The 21,094-nt window shown below is 47.7% G+C and overlaps 1 protein-coding gene across 2 annotated transcripts in view; it reads left to right on the top strand.

Moving 5' to 3' along the window:
• The window catches only part of ADCY6 (adenylate cyclase 6), a 56,983-nt gene extending 37,038 nt beyond the window's left edge, over window positions 1-19,945 (top strand). For both annotated transcript variants that reach the window (XM_044421887.1, XM_044421888.1), the window contains exons 11-23: window positions 3,242-3,267; window positions 3,453-3,600; window positions 3,721-3,818; window positions 5,265-5,352; window positions 6,150-6,266; window positions 6,722-6,883; window positions 7,617-7,792; window positions 9,735-9,770; window positions 11,470-11,599; window positions 13,460-13,723; window positions 14,822-15,026; window positions 15,179-15,303; window positions 17,099-19,945. In XM_044421887.1, coding sequence (XP_044277822.1) covers window positions 3,242-3,267; window positions 3,453-3,600; window positions 3,721-3,818; window positions 5,265-5,352; window positions 6,150-6,266; window positions 6,722-6,883; window positions 7,617-7,792; window positions 9,735-9,770; window positions 11,470-11,599; window positions 13,460-13,723; window positions 14,822-15,026; window positions 15,179-15,303; window positions 17,099-17,224 — 1,701 coding nt within the window. In that variant the 3' untranslated portion in view covers window positions 17,225-19,945. The remainder of the gene's footprint in view (window positions 1-3,241; window positions 3,268-3,452; window positions 3,601-3,720; window positions 3,819-5,264; window positions 5,353-6,149; window positions 6,267-6,721; window positions 6,884-7,616; window positions 7,793-9,734; window positions 9,771-11,469; window positions 11,600-13,459; window positions 13,724-14,821; window positions 15,027-15,178; window positions 15,304-17,098) is intronic.
• The last annotated feature ends 1,149 nt before the right edge of the window (window positions 19,946-21,094 follow it).

Raw genomic sequence — 21,094 nt, 5'->3', positions numbered from 1 at the left:
TAGTTCCTCGAGGAACCCTTTGGAATTGACAAGTGGCTTAAGAGTCTATCTAAATACATGAAATAAAGACTCCTGGGGCAAAGATTGACCTGTGCCTGAACTGGTGGTGGGAGGAGTGGCAGCAATGGAGGCAACGAGATGGCTGCATAAAGCAGAGGAGGTTGGCAGCGTCACTGTTGTCATCTCTGGTCATATTCCCAGGCTCCATTCCCAGGCCCCTTTCCCACACCTACTGAGTTGAGCATTAACCAGCCAGCAGGCTTTCTGCTTTCCAGCTGTAAATCTTAGCCATACTGGCATGCTGAGGGCCATGAGCAGTACTGCTTGTTTGGCCAAAGGCCAGTGTAAGCCCGGCAGATTTATGGCACCTCCCAGTGTGTTCAGAGATGGGACTGTGAGCCCAGGGAAGGGCCCCTGCTGCTCCTGACAATCCTAGCAAAGTGTGCAACAGCCCTGGGGCGGGGGTAGAAGAACTCCATTCGTCCACCCAGCCCTGAGGAGGAATGGGTTTGAGGGATTTGGAGCACTGTAGAACCATTATGGGATGGAACAGAATGTAAGCACAGAAGGAGATTTTCTAGGCTACGCTGAAACCTTGCACCATGTTGGCAAGTCCAAATAAGGAAATATACGAGTAGATGAAAACACAATTAAGAGGACTAGTTTCTTTTCATGATTGGGAAAAATACTTTGGCATGGAACTGATACCTGCAGATAACTATGTTGTGATGTTGGTTGATGGGTTGTTTGTGTTTTGTTTTGTTTGCTTTTTTACTGAATGCATGACATTGCCAAAATTAATAATGGGGATTTTAAAAAGATGTAGAACTTGGCTACAGATATTTCTGGTCTTCAGCTTGAGAGTATGCTGCCATGAAAGTGTGATATGCAGTGATGGCTAATGTTCATCTATGGAAATCCCATATGTACCTAGCAAATGTCTAAAAATATGAGGAATGTTGCACATTCACTAGTATAACTACAGATTCTTAGCCCTTCACCAGTGTGTGTGTGTGTGTGTGTGTGTGTGTTTGTGTAAAGCAGAGCTGCGGAACATTTTTATTTCTGGAAAATGTGTTGGGAGCCAAATATCAGTGGGGGGTGGGACCAAAAGCAGAAGGGGCAGACCCAAAAATACAAAAAAGACAAGCATGGTGTAGCTCACAGCTCTTTCATTCTGAAGGCCAAATTCAGTTTCAGACAAGCTCCTGGGGGTTGTTGACTACCTGCATGCTTAACCTTTGCTCTTTGTGGCTCATTACTTCTAACAAGGAAGGAATATCTGGCTAGGCCCAGGAGTTCATAAATGCCTCCATGAGAGAGGAAATGAGGTCAGCCTCGCCAAAGGCGAAGATAATTACACTACTTCTAAAAAGAGTCTAACTTGGTCCCAGCAAATGATAATAACTCAAAGCTAGGCATCTTCCTGGGCAAGGTGCTTGAGCAGATGGCTGCTGGTCAATTCCAAGCACTCTAAAATGAAATGGGGTATCTGGATCCTATTCAATCAGGCTTCAGGCCTGGATTTGAAACAGAATCTGCCTTGGTCACCCTTTGGGATGACCTTTGCAGGGGAAGGGAGAGGGACAGGGTGAGTGTGACCTAGTTAATTCTCTTGAACTTCTCTGGAGCTTTCAATGTCATTGACCTTCCAGAGAAGCAATCTGGGTTGGGAGCTGAAGGGACTGCATTGCAGTGCCTCTGCTCCTACTTGGATAGTCAATTCCTGAAGGTACCGCTGGGAGATTATTGCTCTGTGACTTGGCAGTTATGCTGTGGGGTTCCACACAGTTCAGTTTTCTCCCCCATGTTGTTCAGCATGTACATGAAACCATTTGGAGAGTTAATCTGGAGGGCTGGGTAGAGGTATCATCAATATGCAGACGACACCCAGCTCTGTCCTTCCTTTCATCAAATCTAAGTGAGGCAGTGGCTGCTCTGAATCAGTGTCTGAGCAAAGTAGTAAACTGGATGAGGGCCAATAAACTGAGACTCCAGAAAAGACAGAGGTGCAGTTTGTGGATGGCTCACTAAGCAGGCGAGTGATACGCAACCTGTTCTGGAAGGGGTCACGTTTCCGCTAAAAGACTGGGCTTGTCATTTGGGGCTGGATCGAGTACCGTTGCAAGAGACACAAGTGGACTTGCTGTCATGGAGCACATTTTATCAGCTTAGACTATGCCTTTATCTGGACAGTGATGGCCTAGCCATAGTTAGCCGTGCTCTGGTAATGTTTTGGTTGGATTTCTGCAATGCATTATATGTGGGGTTGCCTTTAAAAACAGTCTGGAAATTTCAGCTATTCCAAAATGGGGCAGTGAGATTGTTAACTGGGACTAGCCAGCAAGATCACATTAGGCCAGTACTTTACCATCTGCACTGGCTGCCAGTCCATGTCCCAGCCCAATTCAGAGTGCTGGTTGGAGCATTCAAAGCCCTGAATGGCTTGGGGCCAGGTTTCCTGAAGGATGGCCTCCTCCCCTGTATACCTGCTTGGGCCTAAGATCATCCTCAGTGCTCCTTTTGAGGGAAGTCTGGTGAGGGAGGACTAGAAGCAGGGCCTTTTCCATTGTGGCACCATGACTATGGAATACACTTCCCAGGGAGGCCTGCCTGGCACCCTCATTGTATGCTTTCTAGTGTACCAATATTTCTAGTTATTTCCTTGAATTTTAGTTCCAGACTGTTTTAAAATCTGTGTCATACTTTAAATCTTTGTGCTGATGCTCATTTTTACTGTAGTTTTCACTTTGATTTTATGCAGTTTTCTTAACTATTTAAATGGGTATGCTGCATTTTATGTTTTGAATTGTTGTAAACTACCCAGAGAGCCTTGGCTTTTGGGTGATATGCAGTTGTAATAAATAACAATAAATAGTTCTGGGGATGGACACAAAAAGCGTGGAGCCAGAACCACCAGCATGCTTAAGCTTAAAGCTCTTTTGCAAGTATGTAAATCTGAGGAGAGACGTTTCAGCCTTTTTGAATGGGGAAACGACTGCGCAAAGCCAGGAAACCCCCAAACAACTGGATGGTTGAGGGAAAGGAAGTAGGGCTGGGGAAAGGGGCTGGTGCTGTCTAGGGATCCCCGGAGGGCTGGACTGGGGCTCTAGGAGGGCAGGATTTTGTCCCTGGGTCTTAGATATTCAGTGTCTGTATGTGTATTCAAATAGTATTTTTTTAATTGACTGTGGGCCTTAAAATGATTTTCCTTCTCTCTTCCCACCCCTTCTCTTCTCAGGGTATTGATGATTCCAGCAAAGACAAGTGAGTGCCTTCACTTTAGCTCCCCCTTGAATCCTAACAGTGGGGTGGGGGGAAGTGGTGCCCATTGGGGGCCCCCTTCACTGTGTGGTGGCAGCAACGGGAGAAATTCATCAGGTTCGCATTGCAAGGCCTGTATTGGCCTGCCTTCTTCCTGGTCATCCAACAGAGACTTCTCTCTCCTGCAGCCGGAGCACCCAGGAAGCCCTGAATCCTGAAGATGAGGTAGATGAATTTCTGGGCCGTGCCATTGATGCGCGGAGCATCGACCAGCTACGTAAGGATCACGTCAAACGATTCCTGCTCACTTTCCAGAAGCCTGAGTTGGAGAGAAAGGTATCTTCCCTTGCTTCTAGACTAGGCCTCAGGCCAGTCTTGAAGGCTTGCTCCACTCTGCCCCTCCGCAGTGGGAACTGCCATCCTTTGGTAATTTCTCTTCTCTTCTCCCCTCTGCAGTATTCCAAAAAAGTAGATGCCCGTTTCGGGGGCTATGTGGCTTGCACCGTCCTTGTCTTCTGCTTCATTTGTTGTATCCAGATTGTCATCTTCCCGCAGTGAGTGACACATGTGCAAGAGTACGTTCACCGTGTACTCTTTCTGCGAGCACGTTTGTATATGTGTGTGCACACACACAGTGAAGATAAATTCCACAGGATCCCAGTACATGGGTGGTATCTGCACTATGCCTCTCCAGCAGGCACTTTAGAGTAGACCTAGGCAGCAGTATGCACGGATCTATAGTCCCAAACACAACTAAGTCTTCCTAAAGAACCCACGCACTGCATGGCATGAAGTGCCACCAAGCCACTGCTTCCCAATTAAGGCCCCCACGCCCCGAAGGAAGCAGAGGGATGCCTTGAGGTCATATTTCTGTTGCGGGGGGGAACACTGCTTGAACCACAGGATTATCCAAACAGAAATGGAAATCAATCCTTCAATGCTTTGCCAATGCTGTCTTGACTCCAGTGGAATTATTTGTTCACCACCGTGGGATTCCAGTTGTGCTAAGTAGAGAGCACATTCGTGCTGCCTGCCTGTGAATGGATCATGACCTCTGTGATGAGTTCATCAAAGATCTAACCCGCATAATGCAGAATGGGATGAGGCATCGCCATGCTAGGCCAGCTTTCTGCAAAGCAGAGCCCTGCAGAATGTATGGACTACAACTCCTATCATCCCCATGATTACCTGGGACCATGGGTGCTGTAGTCTAACAGTTTGCAAGGGTGAGTTAGAGAAGGCTGCACTAGGCTGATGACATCCACGATTTGGCAGTTCCCCAAAGTAAAGGGCTCAGGAACAAGCTAGGCTAGTCTGGTTTGGTGATCGTTTCCACTTTGAGGCTGATAAGTTTCTGTTTCACTTAAGGAAAAGGAGGAAGAAATGTGGTTTCCTAACAAAGCCCAACTAGGGTTAGTAGCAAGGGATCATTATTTGTCAAAAACCAGATGTGTGCACTAGTCTCATGCCCTTCTGATGTCTGGGAACTACAAATCCTATAAGCCCCAGTCAGGCATATGGTCAGCTGTAGCCCAAAACATCTGGAAGACACCAGTTTGGGAATGGTTGTGCTACATGGTATAGCCAAACACTGTTTTAAAATTTAAACGCAGTATTTTGCATTCAAACAAAAATACAACATTTTAAAAGGGGGGGGTTATATCCAAATTTAAACTGAATCAACTGCATAGGCAGAACCAGACTCTGCTCCCCATTGCACAACAACCCCTCCAGCTCCAGAAAGTGCACGGAGATCCTGCCAAATGGGGTGAACTGTGGTGTGGGGAGATTCCCTAAAATTGTCCAGAGGGATTGTGTGTGACCAGGGCCCCTGGTCTCGAGAGAGAGATGCTGCCAGCAGCCCAAGCCCATTGAAAATGATGATGATGACGCTACGGTCCGAGAACACACTATGGTGAAAGTGGATGACCAGTGAACAAATGCGCTTGCTGGCCGTGGTGTCCTGACCGCCAGGGCTGACTTGCCACATCTCCCCACAGCTCCCCACTGATGCTTGGCGCCTACATCAGCGTCTTCGTCATCCTGGCCACCATCCTTTTTGTCTGCGCCATCTATTCCTGCCTTGGCGTGAGTGACTCTTCACTGAGCCCCCATGTATGCGTGACGCCTGATTTGTCCCTGCGAGGCCTACTTCCACCACCCGAGCCTGGCCCTTCACCCTGAGTGTGTGTGGATGCATGTTGCTTCTGTGGGGGTCCTATGGGGGGGGTTATTACTGTGTTTCCCCAGCCTCCTGAGACCGTGGTTCCTTAGGTTGAATGACGGTCCTGTGGTGCTGGCTCCTATCAAACAGGGTGTGGGGTGAGGAAAGGCCAAGGTCAGCAGCCTGCTGAAGGAGTTGGGCCTCTTGGTTCTTCAGACCAACCATCAGGCCTGACCTGGAAGGGGTCTCTTGACTCTTCCTGGCCCAGAGTTTCTTCCTTGGGCCAGACTTGGGTGGCACGACACAGGAAGTTGCCTTGAACAAGGTCGGGTGATCACCCATCTAGCTCAGCATCACCGACTCTGCTTGGCAGTGGCTTCCCGGAGTTGTGGTCAGGGAGGGGCTTCTCTCCATTGTTTGCACCCTGATCCCATTAAAGGGAGCTACAGCAGGGACTGAACCTGGGACCCTCTTCTCCTTGCAAAGCTCGTGCTCTGCCACTGAATCCACACTTGGTATCTCCTTAATTCAGGCCCTTGCAGTTGGCTTGAGTCCTGACATCTGTTCTGATGCCACCAGGCAGGTAGAGGTAGCCGGAACTCACTCCTGTGCTAGTCCTCTGGAGCCATCCCGTTCTGGTTCCTCTTGACCACCACAGGTGGGAGATGGTGGCAACTCAAGGACCCCTTTATCTCATACCACGTTCTGTGATTCCCTGCAGCCTTTTCCTGCCACCTTGCAGCACATCTCCCGCAAGATCACCCAGTCCCGAATCAACAGCACGGTCACCGGGGTCGCAGCCATCCTGCTTGTCTTTGTCTCTGCCTTCATCAACATGGTAGGAGCAGTGAGGTTGGCTGTGAGGCTGGAGGGGTGGCGTTTGTGCAAAGGCCTTGCGCTCAGGCCTTGAGTGGTGGGGACAGTCCGGACCCAGGGCTGATGGGAAAGAGCACAAAGCTGGCTGGAGGAAAAGCAAGAAGGGGCTTTGGGAGGGTCCCCTTTCCCCGCACCTCTACCCTGGCTCCTGTTGTCCTGCTGCCTTCCCTGGTTGAGCAATACGAAGTCCCGTTTGCCAGGAGCAAAAGTGGGAAGAGCGCGCGGCCTGTGAGGAGGAGCTCCTTGTTCGAGCCACTCCACTGCTCTGCAAGCTTGGCTGCCTGTCTCTGAGCTGCAGCTGTCCACTCATTGCCATTAGTATGAGAGGCTGGGCCTGGGTGGGCTTCAGAACAGCAGAGCAGCCTCACATTCCCTGTAAGTCCTACACAGCTGGCCGTTTTCCCCCCCTCAACCCAGTTTGCTTGCAGCCGGCTCCGGCTCCAAGACTGCGCTGCCGCGTTTCTCAACATTACTCCAGCTGCTGTGGGGCCCTGCCAGCTCCGTGCCCTCAACTTCTCACTGGTGTCGGATGCTCTGCCCTGCCAGGGGAACGGTGCTTCTAGCTGCAGCTTCCCTGAGGTATGTACCTCCCAGAAAGATTCTGAGAGGGGCGATGGAGCCTGGCTGAGGCACAAGGGGAGAGCCATAGAAGCCCAGGGGTGGCACTCAGGGCTCTGTCCTGGGGCCAGGATGAGTCTGTGTGCGCTACTCTTTGGTCTCCACTCCTCTACATTCTCCTCCACCCCATGTCTCTTCCCAGGAGTATCTTGGTAGCTGGAGTGTTTGGACCTTGGTCGTTGCCTGAATTGGTGGGGTGGGGTGGGGAGCTGTATCTAAGGAAGCAGGAAGAGTGAATATTTAAAAAAGCCTGCTGGATCAAACCCAGGGCTGAATGGGATAGCGTAACTTAGTGTCCTGCAACAACAGGAAGGGTTTGGACCCTTCTGGCCCCTTCCAACTCTATGATTCTGTGATTCTATGATCTAGCAGAGAATTCTTGTTGTCCTCAAGCAGGGTCCTTCTCTGTGTTGCCTCCCAGCAACTTAACATTCAATAACTTACTGCCACTGAGCATAGAAGTGCCATTTCTCTGTGGGAAAGAACAGCTTTTGACAGAACAAGCCTCCAGGAATTTGTTTCTAAAAGCGTTCGCTGCAACTCATGGCAGCCAGTTCCATAAAAATGAATGTGAAGGAATGGGTGTGGGGTGGGGGGGATGCGTGTCACGAAGGAATGGCTGTGGGCTTCTGGGAAAGTGCCTAGTCTCCGTGAAGGAGGCCCTCACCCTCGCCCTCTCCTTTCCTCCCTGCAGTACTTCACTTACTCAGTGCTGCTGAGTCTGCTGGCCTCTTCTGTCTTCCTGCACATCAGTAGCCTTGGGAAGCTGGCACTGCTGGTGGTGATGGAGGCTGTGTACCTGGCCCTCGCGGAAGGCCCCCAGGGGGTGCTCTTCGACAACTATGACTTACTGGTGGTCGCCAATGCCTTGTAAGAGCCCCCATCCCTCTGGGGTGGGAAGAATCTCAGTTTTTAGCTCTGCATCCCAAAGGCTGCCAGGGTGACCAAAGATGGTAGACTCCTCCAAGCTCACACCTGGCTGCTCTTCAGACTTCCCCGGAAGAGAAAAGAGAGGTGCCCTGCCCAGGCACACCATTATAGTCTATAATAGTAATAGAAATATTACTAGTAGCAAGAATACCATATTGCATAGAAATAATAAACATAGCACCATCCCTGAATGTCACACATAAGCACACGCGTTCTGAAGGCTGCGTGCATCCTCTGAGATGCCACTGTGTTCAGCAGCTACCGCCAAGAAATCTCCCCTCTCAAAAAGAATTGTGGGTTTAATTACAGAGTGCTGAAAGGGTTGATTCCTCTGTCTGAGCGTGGGGCAGGGTGAGCAGCACCTCTCAGAGTTTCCAGATCTGTGTTAATAGGGACAGTTATCCAACAGGACACTTACACTTCACGGAATGGAGATTTATCAGTTCTGAGAGCACCCAGAAATGAGTGAAAATGCTCCTTTCCAGAACTTGGGGGGGCTAGTGGATGTCCCACAAGGAAGCCTGGATTTCAAGGCATCCTTGGGGAAGCATTAAACCTTTATTGTGCACATGGCGGGTCTCACTTGTGCACTGAAATCCATGGGTCGCACTGCATGTGCAACAGAAGTTGCAGGGCACCACAGAATGGACAGAAGGTGTGGCATTTTGCAGTATGATACATACAAGGGACATGTTGCCACACAAATGCAGGAAAAAGCTTTTGAAAGGGTACCCCACAGATATTTCGAGAGGGCACTCTAAGCCTTAGAGACATGAAGAAGAGAATGCGCAAAGTCATTTAAGAGAACGGGAGGCCTTTGGATGGCTGAAGACCAAAATGCACGCTTGTGTGTGCACCTCAAGGAACTTGTGACAGAAAATGCAGCCACAGAGAAAATGGTCTGGAGTGGATGACCCATATGCGCATTTGTGTGGGAGTGGGGACTTTTTATTCCTTTGAAGACTTTCTCACTAAAAATACGCCCCCCACAAACCCCAAATTATTTCTCCTCCCTCCATACCATTTTCCCCGTGGAGGAAAAAAGTGTTTCCTAGGGAAGGGGTCATTTTTAGCAGAAAAGATTGGTGGGGAAAAGGGTTAAGATGCTTCAGGCAGCTTTTCTTTAGACTGAAAACAGAAAACGTCATGGGGGTGGGAGTCACAGTCTGAGCTAATAAAACTGGCAGGAAGCGCATCACAGAGAGTGATTGATAGGAATATGAAGGTACAGACGTGGTTCTGCACAAAGCCATGGAGAGCTCTAAAGCCAAGGAGGCGGCGCTTGGGCTGGATGTGGAAAATAGTGGGCACCGGGGGTAGAGATCTGAGGAAAGCCATTATAGGCCCTGAGCAATGAGAGGCAAATCATCTTGGCTGCAGAGCTTTGGACACAGATTAGAGGACAGGGACGGGTTGGAGTTAGGCATTGCGCAGTTTGCCCAGTCAGTGTGACTTGAACAAGTCACACATGTTCTGGGCCTAATTATCCATCTGCATATGGCTTCTGAACCTGGGCAGTGGGGCTTGCTGGAGGGGGAAACAGCCCTCAAACAGCCCCGCATGGCCCGTCCCATTATTTGAGGAGATCAGGCCCCCTGGGTCTTCAGAATTTAGCAGTACCAAACCAAACTCTTTATCTTGATGTTGCTGTTAAGCAAAGGGAAGGACTGTTCACTCTCATTCCTCCAGTGAAATACTGAAGGGTAGAATTTAAATTTCTGCTCCTGCACCAGAATCACAATTGCCTCCCGGTCCATTGCCCTACTTCCATCCCTACCTTGAATCTCAGTTGTGTTGGCATGTCTTGCATCTCGAGGTGAGGTGGGGGTGCCATTGCCTGGGCCTATCTGTATGAAAACACCTCTTCTCTTCCCCACAACAGGCCAGTCATCAGCGAGAACCAGAGTAGTGAAGACTGGTGAGTAGAACCAGACATAAATAAGGAAAAATACGCCAGGGGAAAGGGTGGGTAGAGGATTCTATAGAGCAGGGAGGACAAATGTGTCATCCTCCAGATCCTGGTGAGCTCCAGCTCCCGTCAGCTCTTACCATTAGCAGTGTTGGCTGATGGGGTTGCAGTCCAGCAACATCTGGGGCACATGTTCCCCAACCCTGACGCAGAAAAGGTAGCACTGTTGTTAACTCCGTCTATGAAATTCATAGCTTATTTCCCCTCATCCATTAGGATTACTGGAGGTGCTTCTGAATCATGTCTCTGGATATAAATTGAACTGGGGAGGACGGGCATTTTGTTTGTTCCTCTAAGGTCTGGTGTCTCTTGCTCCCTCGCTTTGAGAGAGTGGTGGATTCTGTTTCTCAGAAGCCTTGGATTTTCAGGCAGCATATCATGGTGCCTTTGTTGGTTTATTTATTACGCTGTAGCCCTGGTGATATCATATAAGTAAGAAACAGCATCCGAGGAATACAAGATGGGTACCTGCCTTGAAGAGCTTAAAGTCCAGTATGGGACTAGCTGAAATTTCTGTGAGGAGGCAAGGGAACAAAGAAGATGGGAAAAGGGGGATACATGGAAAAGAGATCAAAAAGATGGAAAAGGGGGGAAATAAGTAAGCAATCAATGCAAGCAAATGCAGTTAAATGCATTCATTTATTTACATATTGCAATTCTATGCTGCCCAATAACCAAGGCTCTCTGGGTGGTACACAACAAGTAAAACCATAAGGCAATAAAATACAATATATAAAATAATAAAATAAAATAAAAGTGTTTGTTATATATGGTTTTGTTTTGTTTTTTTGTAAGCTCTAGTTTAAAAATAAAAATTAATAATAAATTGAGGCTAGCAGCAGTGCAAAGCAATGCCACATTTAAATCAAAAATGAAAAACAAAAAAAGGCCGATGAGCATGAACAGGTCTTGCCTGCTGTCAAAAAGAATGCGATGTAGTCACTGGGCTCATTTCACAGCGGAAAAGGCTCTCTTCTTAGTAGCCACCCCCCTCATTTCCTTTGGTGGAGGCTCCTGAAAAAGGACCCCTGAAGATGAGCTTAGGGTCTGGGCAGGTATAAAAGGGAGGAGACCATCCTTCAGGTATCTTGCCTGAAGGATTTGGACATTAACACTGGCTTTGTGACTCAAGCCCAGAAGTGCCACAGCAGCCTGTGCAGGGAATATAGGATTGTGTTGCCCACAACCCATGCAGAGTCTGGCTGCCATCTTTTGGTCAGGTGGAAGTTTGCCACCTTTTGGGCTTCTGTTCACTTAGTGATGTTGCCTGAAGCGTTATGCAAAAGGCTCTATGGTGAGTTTTGAGGAAGGTCTAGAAAAGGGAAAACGGGGGTGAATTCTACTTTATTTATTCTTTCCTTGTATATCCTATTTCTCTCTTCCGAGCACCCAAAATGGCTAACAGCAGCAATAGCAAGACATTGTTTCCAGGCCAGGTTCTCTGGAAGGGTCTTCCAGGCATACGGGAAAGCAAGGGAGAATGGGCTGAGGTTGTTTTTGGAGAGCAGAAGGTTTTTGTGCAGCTCAGTCTGGTAGAGCCAGACAAGCAAAGGCCAGAGGGCAGGTGTATATGAAGGAAAGGAGGCCGAATGACAGTGCCTAGCCTTTACTTCCCTCGTCTCCCCCTCCGCCCCACTTGTTTTCATAGTTCTGCACACCAGAAGGTAGCCCTGCAGTACATGACCCCCGTCATCCTGCTGCTGTTTGCCCTGGCACTCTATCTGCACGCCCAGCAGGTGGAGTCCACTGCCCGCCTCGACTTCCTCTGGAAACAACAGGTAGTATGCAGGGGGTGGAGGAGTACACATTGCAATGGGGCTGCAGGCCAGGCTGAGATGGGCTTGGGGTTTCATGGTGTCACTGCAGGCCAAGAATGGTTTTCAGTGCAGGGGCAGGCAAGCTGGAACCTTCCAGATGTCTCGTGCTACGATTCCCATCAGTTCTAGTCCGCATAGCTGCAGGAGCTGTTACCCCACGCACCTGGAAGGTGCCAAGTTCCCTGCCCCCGCGTTGGTGCTTCCTTGTTGCGTAGCGCTTGGCCATGTCTCCTCTTCTTTTCCAAGTGCTGAACTGAGGAGGATGTTGGTGCAGGGAGAAGACTCATTCGTGCAGCTTCTCTGAGATGCTGTTGCCTGTCAGACCCCTCCCTGCTATGCAGGCACCTGACGACACAGCAATGTGCAGGTTGAGGCTGGTGGGTTTGGGCTGTCTTAGAAACAGGGACCCTGATTTCACCTAGACCAAAACCAGATGAGGGAGAAGAGAAATTCCCAGCAAAACTTCAGCTGTTTCTGTTATTGCAGAATTGTCCTAAGTTTGACAGGTTTAGAAGGAATGGCTGTCTTAGGCTAGTGAACATATTAGTAACGAGAATTGCAGTGTTTAAGCTGAAAAGTTTGATCTAAAAATCCCTTTGAAGCTTCTCGTACCAGCTTGAAAATTCAGCAAGGTTCACGGGACTTTGCTAAAGTGCACTTAGTATTTAAATGCATACCTCATCTCACTTAGACCACAAATAATATTGACATATTAGTCCCACACACAAGCTTCTCAAGCCAGATGTCCCTGCACTGGGCAGGTCTCCCATGGGGAGCAATTTTGTAACTGAGGATTAGCCTCCCAGAACATCTCTGCTTGAACCTTTGTTTTAGAGACTTTATACACATACATTGTGAGTCATCAGGAAAGTGTGGGTTTGCAATTCCCTTTATTTGATGTTCCTCATCTTTGCAACATACATAGTGGCTCATCTCTGTCTGCTCTTCTGACATTTCTGAATGGGGGAGATGTTCTTTCCACAGATTCATTCCAGAGATGGCAGGGTTCAGTTTGAGTCTGTAATCATAATGGGCAAGTCAAATGTATTGATACTGTGTGTGGAATTTCTTATCCAGAGACCTTCACTTTAAAACACACACACACATTATCCTGTAAGATTGTGCTCACTAGCTTAAAAATGAGTGGATAATGTAGGATGAAATTCCAGACTGAAGAGAGGCTTGAGCAGGAGCTCTGGTTTCTGGAAGCAGCAGAAGAGTTTTGCATTGCTCTCTGCCTTTTTCCATGACTAGCAAGGAATAGTAAGTTATGCAGATATATGCACTAGATTTCTCCAGCTTCACACAGAGCGGAATGTTTTGTTTGTTTAGCTCAGGGTCATGAATCCTGGAGTACTCCCAATATTATTGGCAATCTTGGCTTGAGCTAATGTGAGTTGGCATCGAATAACACTGGAGAGCCACAGGTTCCTCAGCCCTGCAAACATGTAACAGCGTATTCAATGGTGAAAGCTAAGTGGAAATAAGATTTACATAACTCATCGGTGCAAAGACTTTTCAGGAGCTACTTTGTTTTGTATAGAACCTCAGGATCCATTAACTGGAGATGCTTGGTGCCAAAGACGTAAGATTGCAGTGAAAGAATTCTGAGCCCAGGACTGAGTGGAGCATGCAGTTTTTCTGCCCAAAATCTGTCCCAGGTTACTCCAGACTTTATTCAGTTCAGCAGTAAAATTCAGCAGGAATGGGATAGCCCTTTTGTCACTGCTGTTAAACAGTTGGGAGTCTGGAGTCCCTGCTGGTCAGAAGAAATCATACCCCTCACCCCTGAGTATAACTAATAGCCTTATTTCCTCCCAGGCTACAAGCGAGAAAGAGGAGATGGAAGAGCTGCAGGCCTACAACCGTCGGCTGTTGCACAACATCTTGCCCAGAGATGTGGCTGCTCACTTCCTGGCCAGGGAGCGCCTCAATGATGAACTGTACCACCAGTCCTGCGAGTGCGTTGCTGTCATGTTTGCCTCCATCAGCAACTTCTCGGAGTTCTATGTGGAGCTGGAAGCCAACAACGAGGGGGTCGAATGCCTGCGGCTCCTCAACGAGATCATTGCTGACTTTGACGAGGTAAAAGCGTGCCCCTGGAGCTGGAGCTCTCCGTCGACTGGCAGGGGCCAAAAGACTCCAAGTTGGCTTAGGTTGTGCTGGTTGAGAGACGAGAAGGATTGCACTTAATGGTGTTGGTGGTATTTGCTGATACCACCTCCTGCATCAGCAGCACCAGAGAGCTAGTTCGCACAGCATGACAGCTTAATTTAGGCACGGGAAGTGTCGTGTTATGCAGGGTGTCTGCACAGCTTCCTGCAGCATATCATCTCATGCAGATCTGGGTGGCACAGCTCTTTGGGAGCGGACGGCAGGTGCTCACGGCTTCTTGGAGGGTTGCTGTCCGTCCCAAGAAACCATGCTGCACAGGTTCACACAGCACAGCAAACCACACTGATGAGGGTAATTATGCAAATTCCACTGACATGTAGCCAGCATGCGCAATGTACATGTGATCACACAGATCTGGTCAGTGCATTTCTCCATTTGTTGATTTTTTTTTTAAATTTAGTCCAAGCTGCCTTAAAAGGTTTGGAGTCAGCGCACTCAGTGGGTTGGATCCAGGATGGAAGTGCTGTGCTCACTGAAGCTGCTTCTACCTGATTTTCAGGGATGCTTTTCCCCACAACTCATTCCAGTCACCAAGATCCCCCCAAACCTCTGTATTGCATTTTCAGGCCCTTAGAAGGGCCACCATGCAGAGGAAGGCATGGGATACTGTCTGCCTTGCTCAAGTTCCACACAGCCAGCACCTCCTACCCTTGGCTGTTATATGCTAGAAAATATGTAAATTTAATGTGTTGAATGACTAGTCCTTCACTTGTTAGGTGCATTCAGGCACTCTTGATTGGTGCCGCAAGTGACTACAGACGATGCTGTAACTTGGTGCCCTGCAACAACAGGGGGTTGGACCTTGGCCTTCATGGCCCCTTCCAACTCTGCTATTCTATGATGTGTATTGTGGGGTGTGGCGGGGGGGACTTGGTTGTCTGCATCTGAACTGTGCCTCTGCTATGTCTGTCTGGCTCAGAGAGTCTGGGTGGGGTATTTCTTGGAAAGAGTCATGCAAAGAGGTGTCCTCAGGCATTAAGTGAAAGGGATCCTTCCTTCTACCTGTAGATTATCAGCGATGAACCGTTTAAGCAGCTGGAGAAGATAAAGACAATTGGCAGTACTTATATGGCAGCTTCTGGGCTGAATGACAGCACCTATGACCGTGAGGGGCGCTCCCATATCACCGCACTGGCCGACTATGCTATGCGGCTCATGGAGCAGATGAAATACATCAACGAACACTCTTTCAACAACTTCCAAATGAAAATTGGTCAGTGGAGTCTGGAGGCAGGGAGGGGCTGCAACCGTGTTTGGGAGATGGCGGTGGTCTTGGGAAAGGTTGCCTGCTCCATTTTGATGGATTTGGCTCCTTCTCTCCCACTGCTCCCGCCACCCCATTTTTGCTGCTTTTTTCTTCCGTAGGACTAAACATTGGGCCAGTGGTGGCTGGGGTGATTGGAGCCCGGAAGCCGCAGTATGACATCTGGGGCAACACGGTGAATGTCTCCAGTCGCATGGACAGCACTGGTGTTCCTGATCGCATTCAGGTGAGAGCCGTGGGAGTGTGACTCCTTTTAAACATGGTGGAGGTTGCCAGCACCTGGCCCCAAAGTTTGCATCCATGAATAGTTGTACACCCAGGTGAGGTTTTTAGTTCTGCCTAGATATGTGTGGCATAATCTTAATTTATATATGGCTGCCTGGCCTCAGGGTTGTTGGTTGAGAGTGTAGCAGTCTGTGTTTTTCTGTAAAGAAGCATAGCCCAAACGCCTCCTAACAGGAGAATATTTGTTAATTTAAAATATTTGTAGGCCTCCTTTCAGTGCAGGTACCCTCCAAGGCAGCTTACAGCCATAAAATACATTGTAGTGAAAAACAGGTACAGCAGTAAAACTGCCAACATTAATCAAAACGACAAATATCCGCATACATCATCTGGCCCAGACAGTACTCCGACCAGTAGTACAATTGTGTTCCTTTTTCACACAACTCTCCTGAATGCTTGAACAGAGTTGACCAAACAAGCTTTCCTTAGTGGAAGATTCTGAAGAGAGAAGGCCCAAAATCCAGAAGCCTTCTGATAAGTAGTAAATGCAGGGGATTCCTTGCTGAGACTATTTTAGAAGCTATTAAGGCAAATGATCGAAAATAAGGGAAGAGGCACCCCAGGGACTCAGATCCTATCCCTTTTGGGTCTTAAGAGCACCATACAAGCAAGTTGAATAGCTGTGGTATAGCTATTTAAAGGTAAAAAGTGTTTGTGGCAGCTGAGGAACGCATAGTAACTAATTAAGGTGGGTCAACAGTTCCTTATGAGATTTTTAATGAACAACCAGAATCAACTGGAGCGACTGAGGAATCTTGCAATCCCATTTGGCAATCTTGTTTTGTTAGTAGGTGCTTAAATGCACAGTCCAGAGCAATTGAAGCCCTGCCATTCCTTGTAATGGTTGTCTGCTGCCAGATTTTTGGGCAGATGATTTTGGGGACAGAAGAGCACTTTTGAGGGTAAAGGAAGATTCCAGATGAAACCTGGTATTCATGTTTGGAGCAGCTTTATGTAAGAGGGAGAGCTAATTTATGTTGTTCTTCATTATTTGTTGAGAGCTGCCTTGGAGATAACACTGTTTGGAAAGGTGTGATTCATACATTTCAAATAAAACACTTTTGAAGGTTGCATCCATAGGACTCCCTCTGGTGGCCAATTCTGAATTGCTAAGGTACACTATGAATTAAGCACAGTCTTGCCAGACCGCCCGCATCCGGTAGTCCACCCGTGTTCCCAGTGTAGCCCGCAAGGTGCTTCTAGGGAATCCACGCATCACACACAAAGGCTTGTCTGTCCCCATTCTCTGGAGGTACATTTCTGAACGTGGAGTTTCTTTTTTCATGTCATAGATCCTTCCTTCCTGAATCTGCCCACTCTTGTTCTTCTTTAACAAATAAATGCAAAAGTGTTCCAAGTTAGGGGCAATCATGTCATTTACTTATTATTACATTCATATCCCATGCCTTTTGCCATGCAAGGAACACAAAGGAGCATACATGGTCCTCATCTTCTGCATGTGATGCTCACAACAACCCTGTGAGGCAGATGGGTGGCCTGGAGGCACCCAGTGAGCCTTGTGGCTGAGCAGGGACTACTGCCCACTATATTTTGTGATAGTGAATTCATAAGTATGTGTTCTGGGAAGAACTGCAGCAGACTTCTCCCAGTCTGGTGCCCATCCAGGTATGATGCACTACAACTCCCATCACCCCCAGCCAGCCTTAAGTCACCTGCTTGACACTGCGCACTCCTTTTACTTTAACAACTCTTTCTGTGTCCCTCTTTTTTTCTAGGTGACAACTGATCTCTATCAGGTATTGGCAGCCAAAGGTTACCAGCTGGAATGCCGCGGTGTCATCAAGGTCAAAGGCAAAGGCGAGATGACCACCTATTTCCTGAATGGGGGCCCCACCAGTTAGCAAGAGCCTTTACTGCAAAGGGACCTCTTAAGATGGGTTTAGGCAGCATGGGGTTGATTGGCCCTCTCCCTCTCCCTCCCTCCCTCTCTCTCTCTCTCTCTCTCTCTCCCCTTCCTTCCTTCCTTCCTTCCTTCCTTCCTTCCTTCCTTCCTTCCTTCCTGTTTGCTTGGGATTTCTGACACACCATCCTAAAAGGGAAACCCCACAAACTCCAAAATCAGATCCTCAGTAGTTGTGAACAAGAGGAGAAGTTGGCAGTCACCCTACCCCATAAGAGACTTTTTTTTTTATTTATTGGGAGCAAAGCCTAACTTGGGGTGCCCCCTTTTGGGCCCGCATGGGTGCTGTTTTGGGGTAGTGAACACAAATCCATTGTCGAAAACCTTCTGCCTCTCCTGGGCCAACCAAAGAATCTGATGAGGGGAAGGTGCCACAGGGCTTACAGGCCCCACCCATTGCTATTTGTGGATCCAGAAAGCTGGCATTCGGTTTTATCGTGGAAGGGGCAGCTGTTCCTTTCCCCCCCAGCATTGCCTGGACATTTTTGAGAGGGGCCCTTTGTCTCTTGTGGTGCCCTTTGCCGAGACTCTCAAGAACTGCAGCAGCAGCAGCAGCACCGTTTTGGTGAGGAGGCGGCTTGCCCCCTAGTGCATTTTGATTGTTACATCCTTCAGCAATGCCCACTCTGTCTGTCTGTCTCTCTCTCTCTCTCTCTTTCATGCACACACATTCACTGTGAAGTTTGGAAAAGTGTCTCTTTTGTGGCAAGGGATTATTGTTTGGGATATAGTTCTCATTTGCCAAATTGCTTTTGTCTGGCAGGGATTAAGGGGAGTTGTGCTGAACACTTGGATGCTCCAAGAAAAGGGCTTAGGGTTGTGGTTTTGATGCCAAAGAGAAGGCAGGGAATGGACTTGGTTCCCTCCACCTCCCCTGCCATCCCATGTCCCATAAATGATAGCCAGGGAAAGTGGTGTCCCACCCTATGGAGATGCAACCTGCCTTAGGTGCCTGATGCTGAGTGGGGGGATGGTTCTGGGTGTGCCCCCCTCTTCCATCTTCCTTCAGGAGGGAGCTTCTTCCTATACTTTGGGACCCTAGGAGAAAAGAAGTAGTCATTCTTTGATAGGAGCTCGCGTTCCTGGAATTGGCTGAGCAAGCACCTTCCTGCCAGTGCAGCTTCATGAGACTTCTGCTGCTAAATGCCAAGTCTCTCCCCTTCCCTACACCCACTTTTCCTTGTGAAGCAGTCAGACTTTCAGGGCCTCGTTTTGTGAGTGTGTGTGAAAGAGAGTGAGCGTGCAGGGGGAGTTGACCATATCTTTTAGAAATATATATTTAATATATCCCTAGTTGTCATAGCTCCCGAAAGGGTCACATTCCTCCCTTCTGCACTCTCTCTTTCCCCCCTCTCCTCTTATCGGTCAACTGGACTGCGGATGTTAAATGGATTTTTGTCACCTGTGCTTTGAGCGTTCTGGTACCTCGGTGCCCTGGGGAATGCTTGCTCAGACCTTCCAGACTTGGGGTGGGGTGGGGAGGGGGGAGAAATGGTAAGTCACAAATCAGCAGAGCAAGGACACTGTGCTAATTGCACTCCCTTAAAAAAATTAAAATAAAATCCTAGCAGATGTGAATGGGGGTTGAGCTCCTGCCAGCACAAGTACTGTTTGATCATAGGAACGTTTGAGGCTTTGTCTTTACTTACCCTTCAGTAGCAAGCGTGTGTGTATGAAAAGAAATTTCACCAGAAGATTTGATACGTGGGGAAGTGCAGCTATCCTTTTAAAATAGGTCATCTGCTTGGCTCCTGCAGGGGTGGGAAGACACTGCGGAGAGTGAGACATGCGTTCCTCATAGGTTCTGACCATGTCTTTATTTTCCCTTTTATGGAAGGGATGAGAGATGAGATTGTAATTCCCATGATAGCTGCAATCCCCGTTTCTCCAAACAGACTACCATTGGCCCATTTTTCATCCGATCCTGTTCCAAGGAATTGTTATATTCATAGCAGCTGTGGACTGTATTGGTGGCAAACAATTGTATGGATGTGGTCCCACTACCCTTGTTTTGGTCTTGTCCTTACTGAATCTGTTGTTGGCAAGTTACAGCCCCCTTCCCACCTGCCCCCTTCTTGTCAGATGGAATTTCAGTACTAAAACAGATTCTTTGAGAATGGGATTTAGTTTGCTTAACTCTTTGTCAAAAGCGACATCTAATGGGGAATGTCCAAGCCATGGGGAGGCAAGTAAGCTTTGTAAAGTTCCTTTAAAGCAGATGACTGAAGGGAAAACCAAGTGTTTTAATGCAGACAACAAACAAATAAATATGAAGTTACTTTTTGTTTTTTAAAGAAAGCAAGCTGGGAAGTGGTTTTTTTTATTTTATTGGTTAAAAAAAGCTCTTTTAATGCTTTCATTTTTAATAAAAGAAAAGCTTGGAGGTTTTTTTAACGGGCAGCAGCTGCCCTTGTGCATAGCCTATGCATTATTGGTGCCCACCTTGGGGGCAGGCTATGTGAAAGGAGAAAAGTTGAATGTTTTGAAAAGCAAACCATCCAACCCAGATCTCCCCGCTCCCTCTCGGGCTAATACTAAAACAGCTCAGATGAATTCCTTGGGGGAAGTGTGTGATTGGAGTGGGCGATATGGCACTTATTTGGTACTTTTTCTTTTTTGTGTGTACATATATAAATTATATATTAAAGATCACTTTCTATTATATTGTTTCATGCTTCTGTGCTATAAAAACCATAAAAGCTATTTTTGCCCTGCCTAGACACGTGTGTATGTATGTATGTATGTGTGCGCACATGGGGAATAGGGAAGTTTTAGGCTGTGTGGACCATGAAGATTTTTTAGGGTTGCCACATGGTTAAGAAATCCTGGGCTACCTTCCTCTGCACATTTATCTGGCGGTAAGCCCCACTGAACACAATGGGACTTCCTACCCAGTAAGCATGCATGGTGTGCCATTGTTTGAGTAACCATGAGCTTTTTAATTGAGGTTACATCTATGTGCCTGTTTGTATGACTGAAATAATGTTTTAAAGCAAAAAATTTGGATTTTAGATTCTCCATACACAGGACACAGTGGCCATTCCTTCCTTTAGAGTGAGGGATGTGTGAAACGGCATGAGAAAGAGAGGCCTTTTCTAAGATAGTGCAGGTCACCCACAATTGATGTAGCCTTCCCCAAACCTTGTGTACCGGATATGATTTCTAATCACTTTATGTGATGGGAAGTTTAGTCCAGTGCACCTGGAGGCCACAGGTTGAAGAAAGCTGTTTAACATGTCTGAATTTTAAAATAGTTTAGCCTTTACCAAAAAAAATATTACCTGATTGACCAGGTTCATATCCTTAGGTGCTTAAAAGACTTTGACATACTCAGTCATTCAGTTAAATTAGACACTCCATTATTTTGCGGGTGTGTGTACATTGATATCCTGCAACATTTACTACCCAGGTTCTAATTATTATATTAATTACATTTCTGTACTGCCCATAGCCAAAGCTCTCTGGGTAGTTCACAACATTCAGTCGGCCATCCAGATTTCAACCTGGCCTGACCCTGCTTATCTTCCAAGATGAGGCAGGATCAGGCACTTCAGCCTCCTTAGAGCATGCCAGGTCTTAAAGAGAGCTCACTTAAGTTATTCACTGGTTGTTTTCAAGAAAGCATCCAGGTCTGTAAAACATACTTTACATTTCCTAGAGGGATAGAGTTGATGAACAAAAAGCTTTTTAATGTAGAGACGTTCTGTTTCCTTGTCAGGTTGGGTGCTGGAGCAACTGAAGGAGTGTGCGGCATCAGTATGCTTCCAGACTCTGTTTTCATTCCCCTCACTTTGATCTTCCTCTCCCTTTC

This window comes from Varanus komodoensis, unplaced genomic scaffold (assembly GCF_004798865.1).
Source record: "Varanus komodoensis strain SLA01 unplaced genomic scaffold, ASM479886v1 scaffold12, whole genome shotgun sequence".
In the NCBI taxonomy this organism is placed as follows: Eukaryota; Metazoa; Chordata; class Lepidosauria; order Squamata; family Varanidae; genus Varanus; species Varanus komodoensis.
Note: the sequence above shows the minus strand (reverse complement) of the source record. Positions and strands in the feature narration are given on the sequence as shown.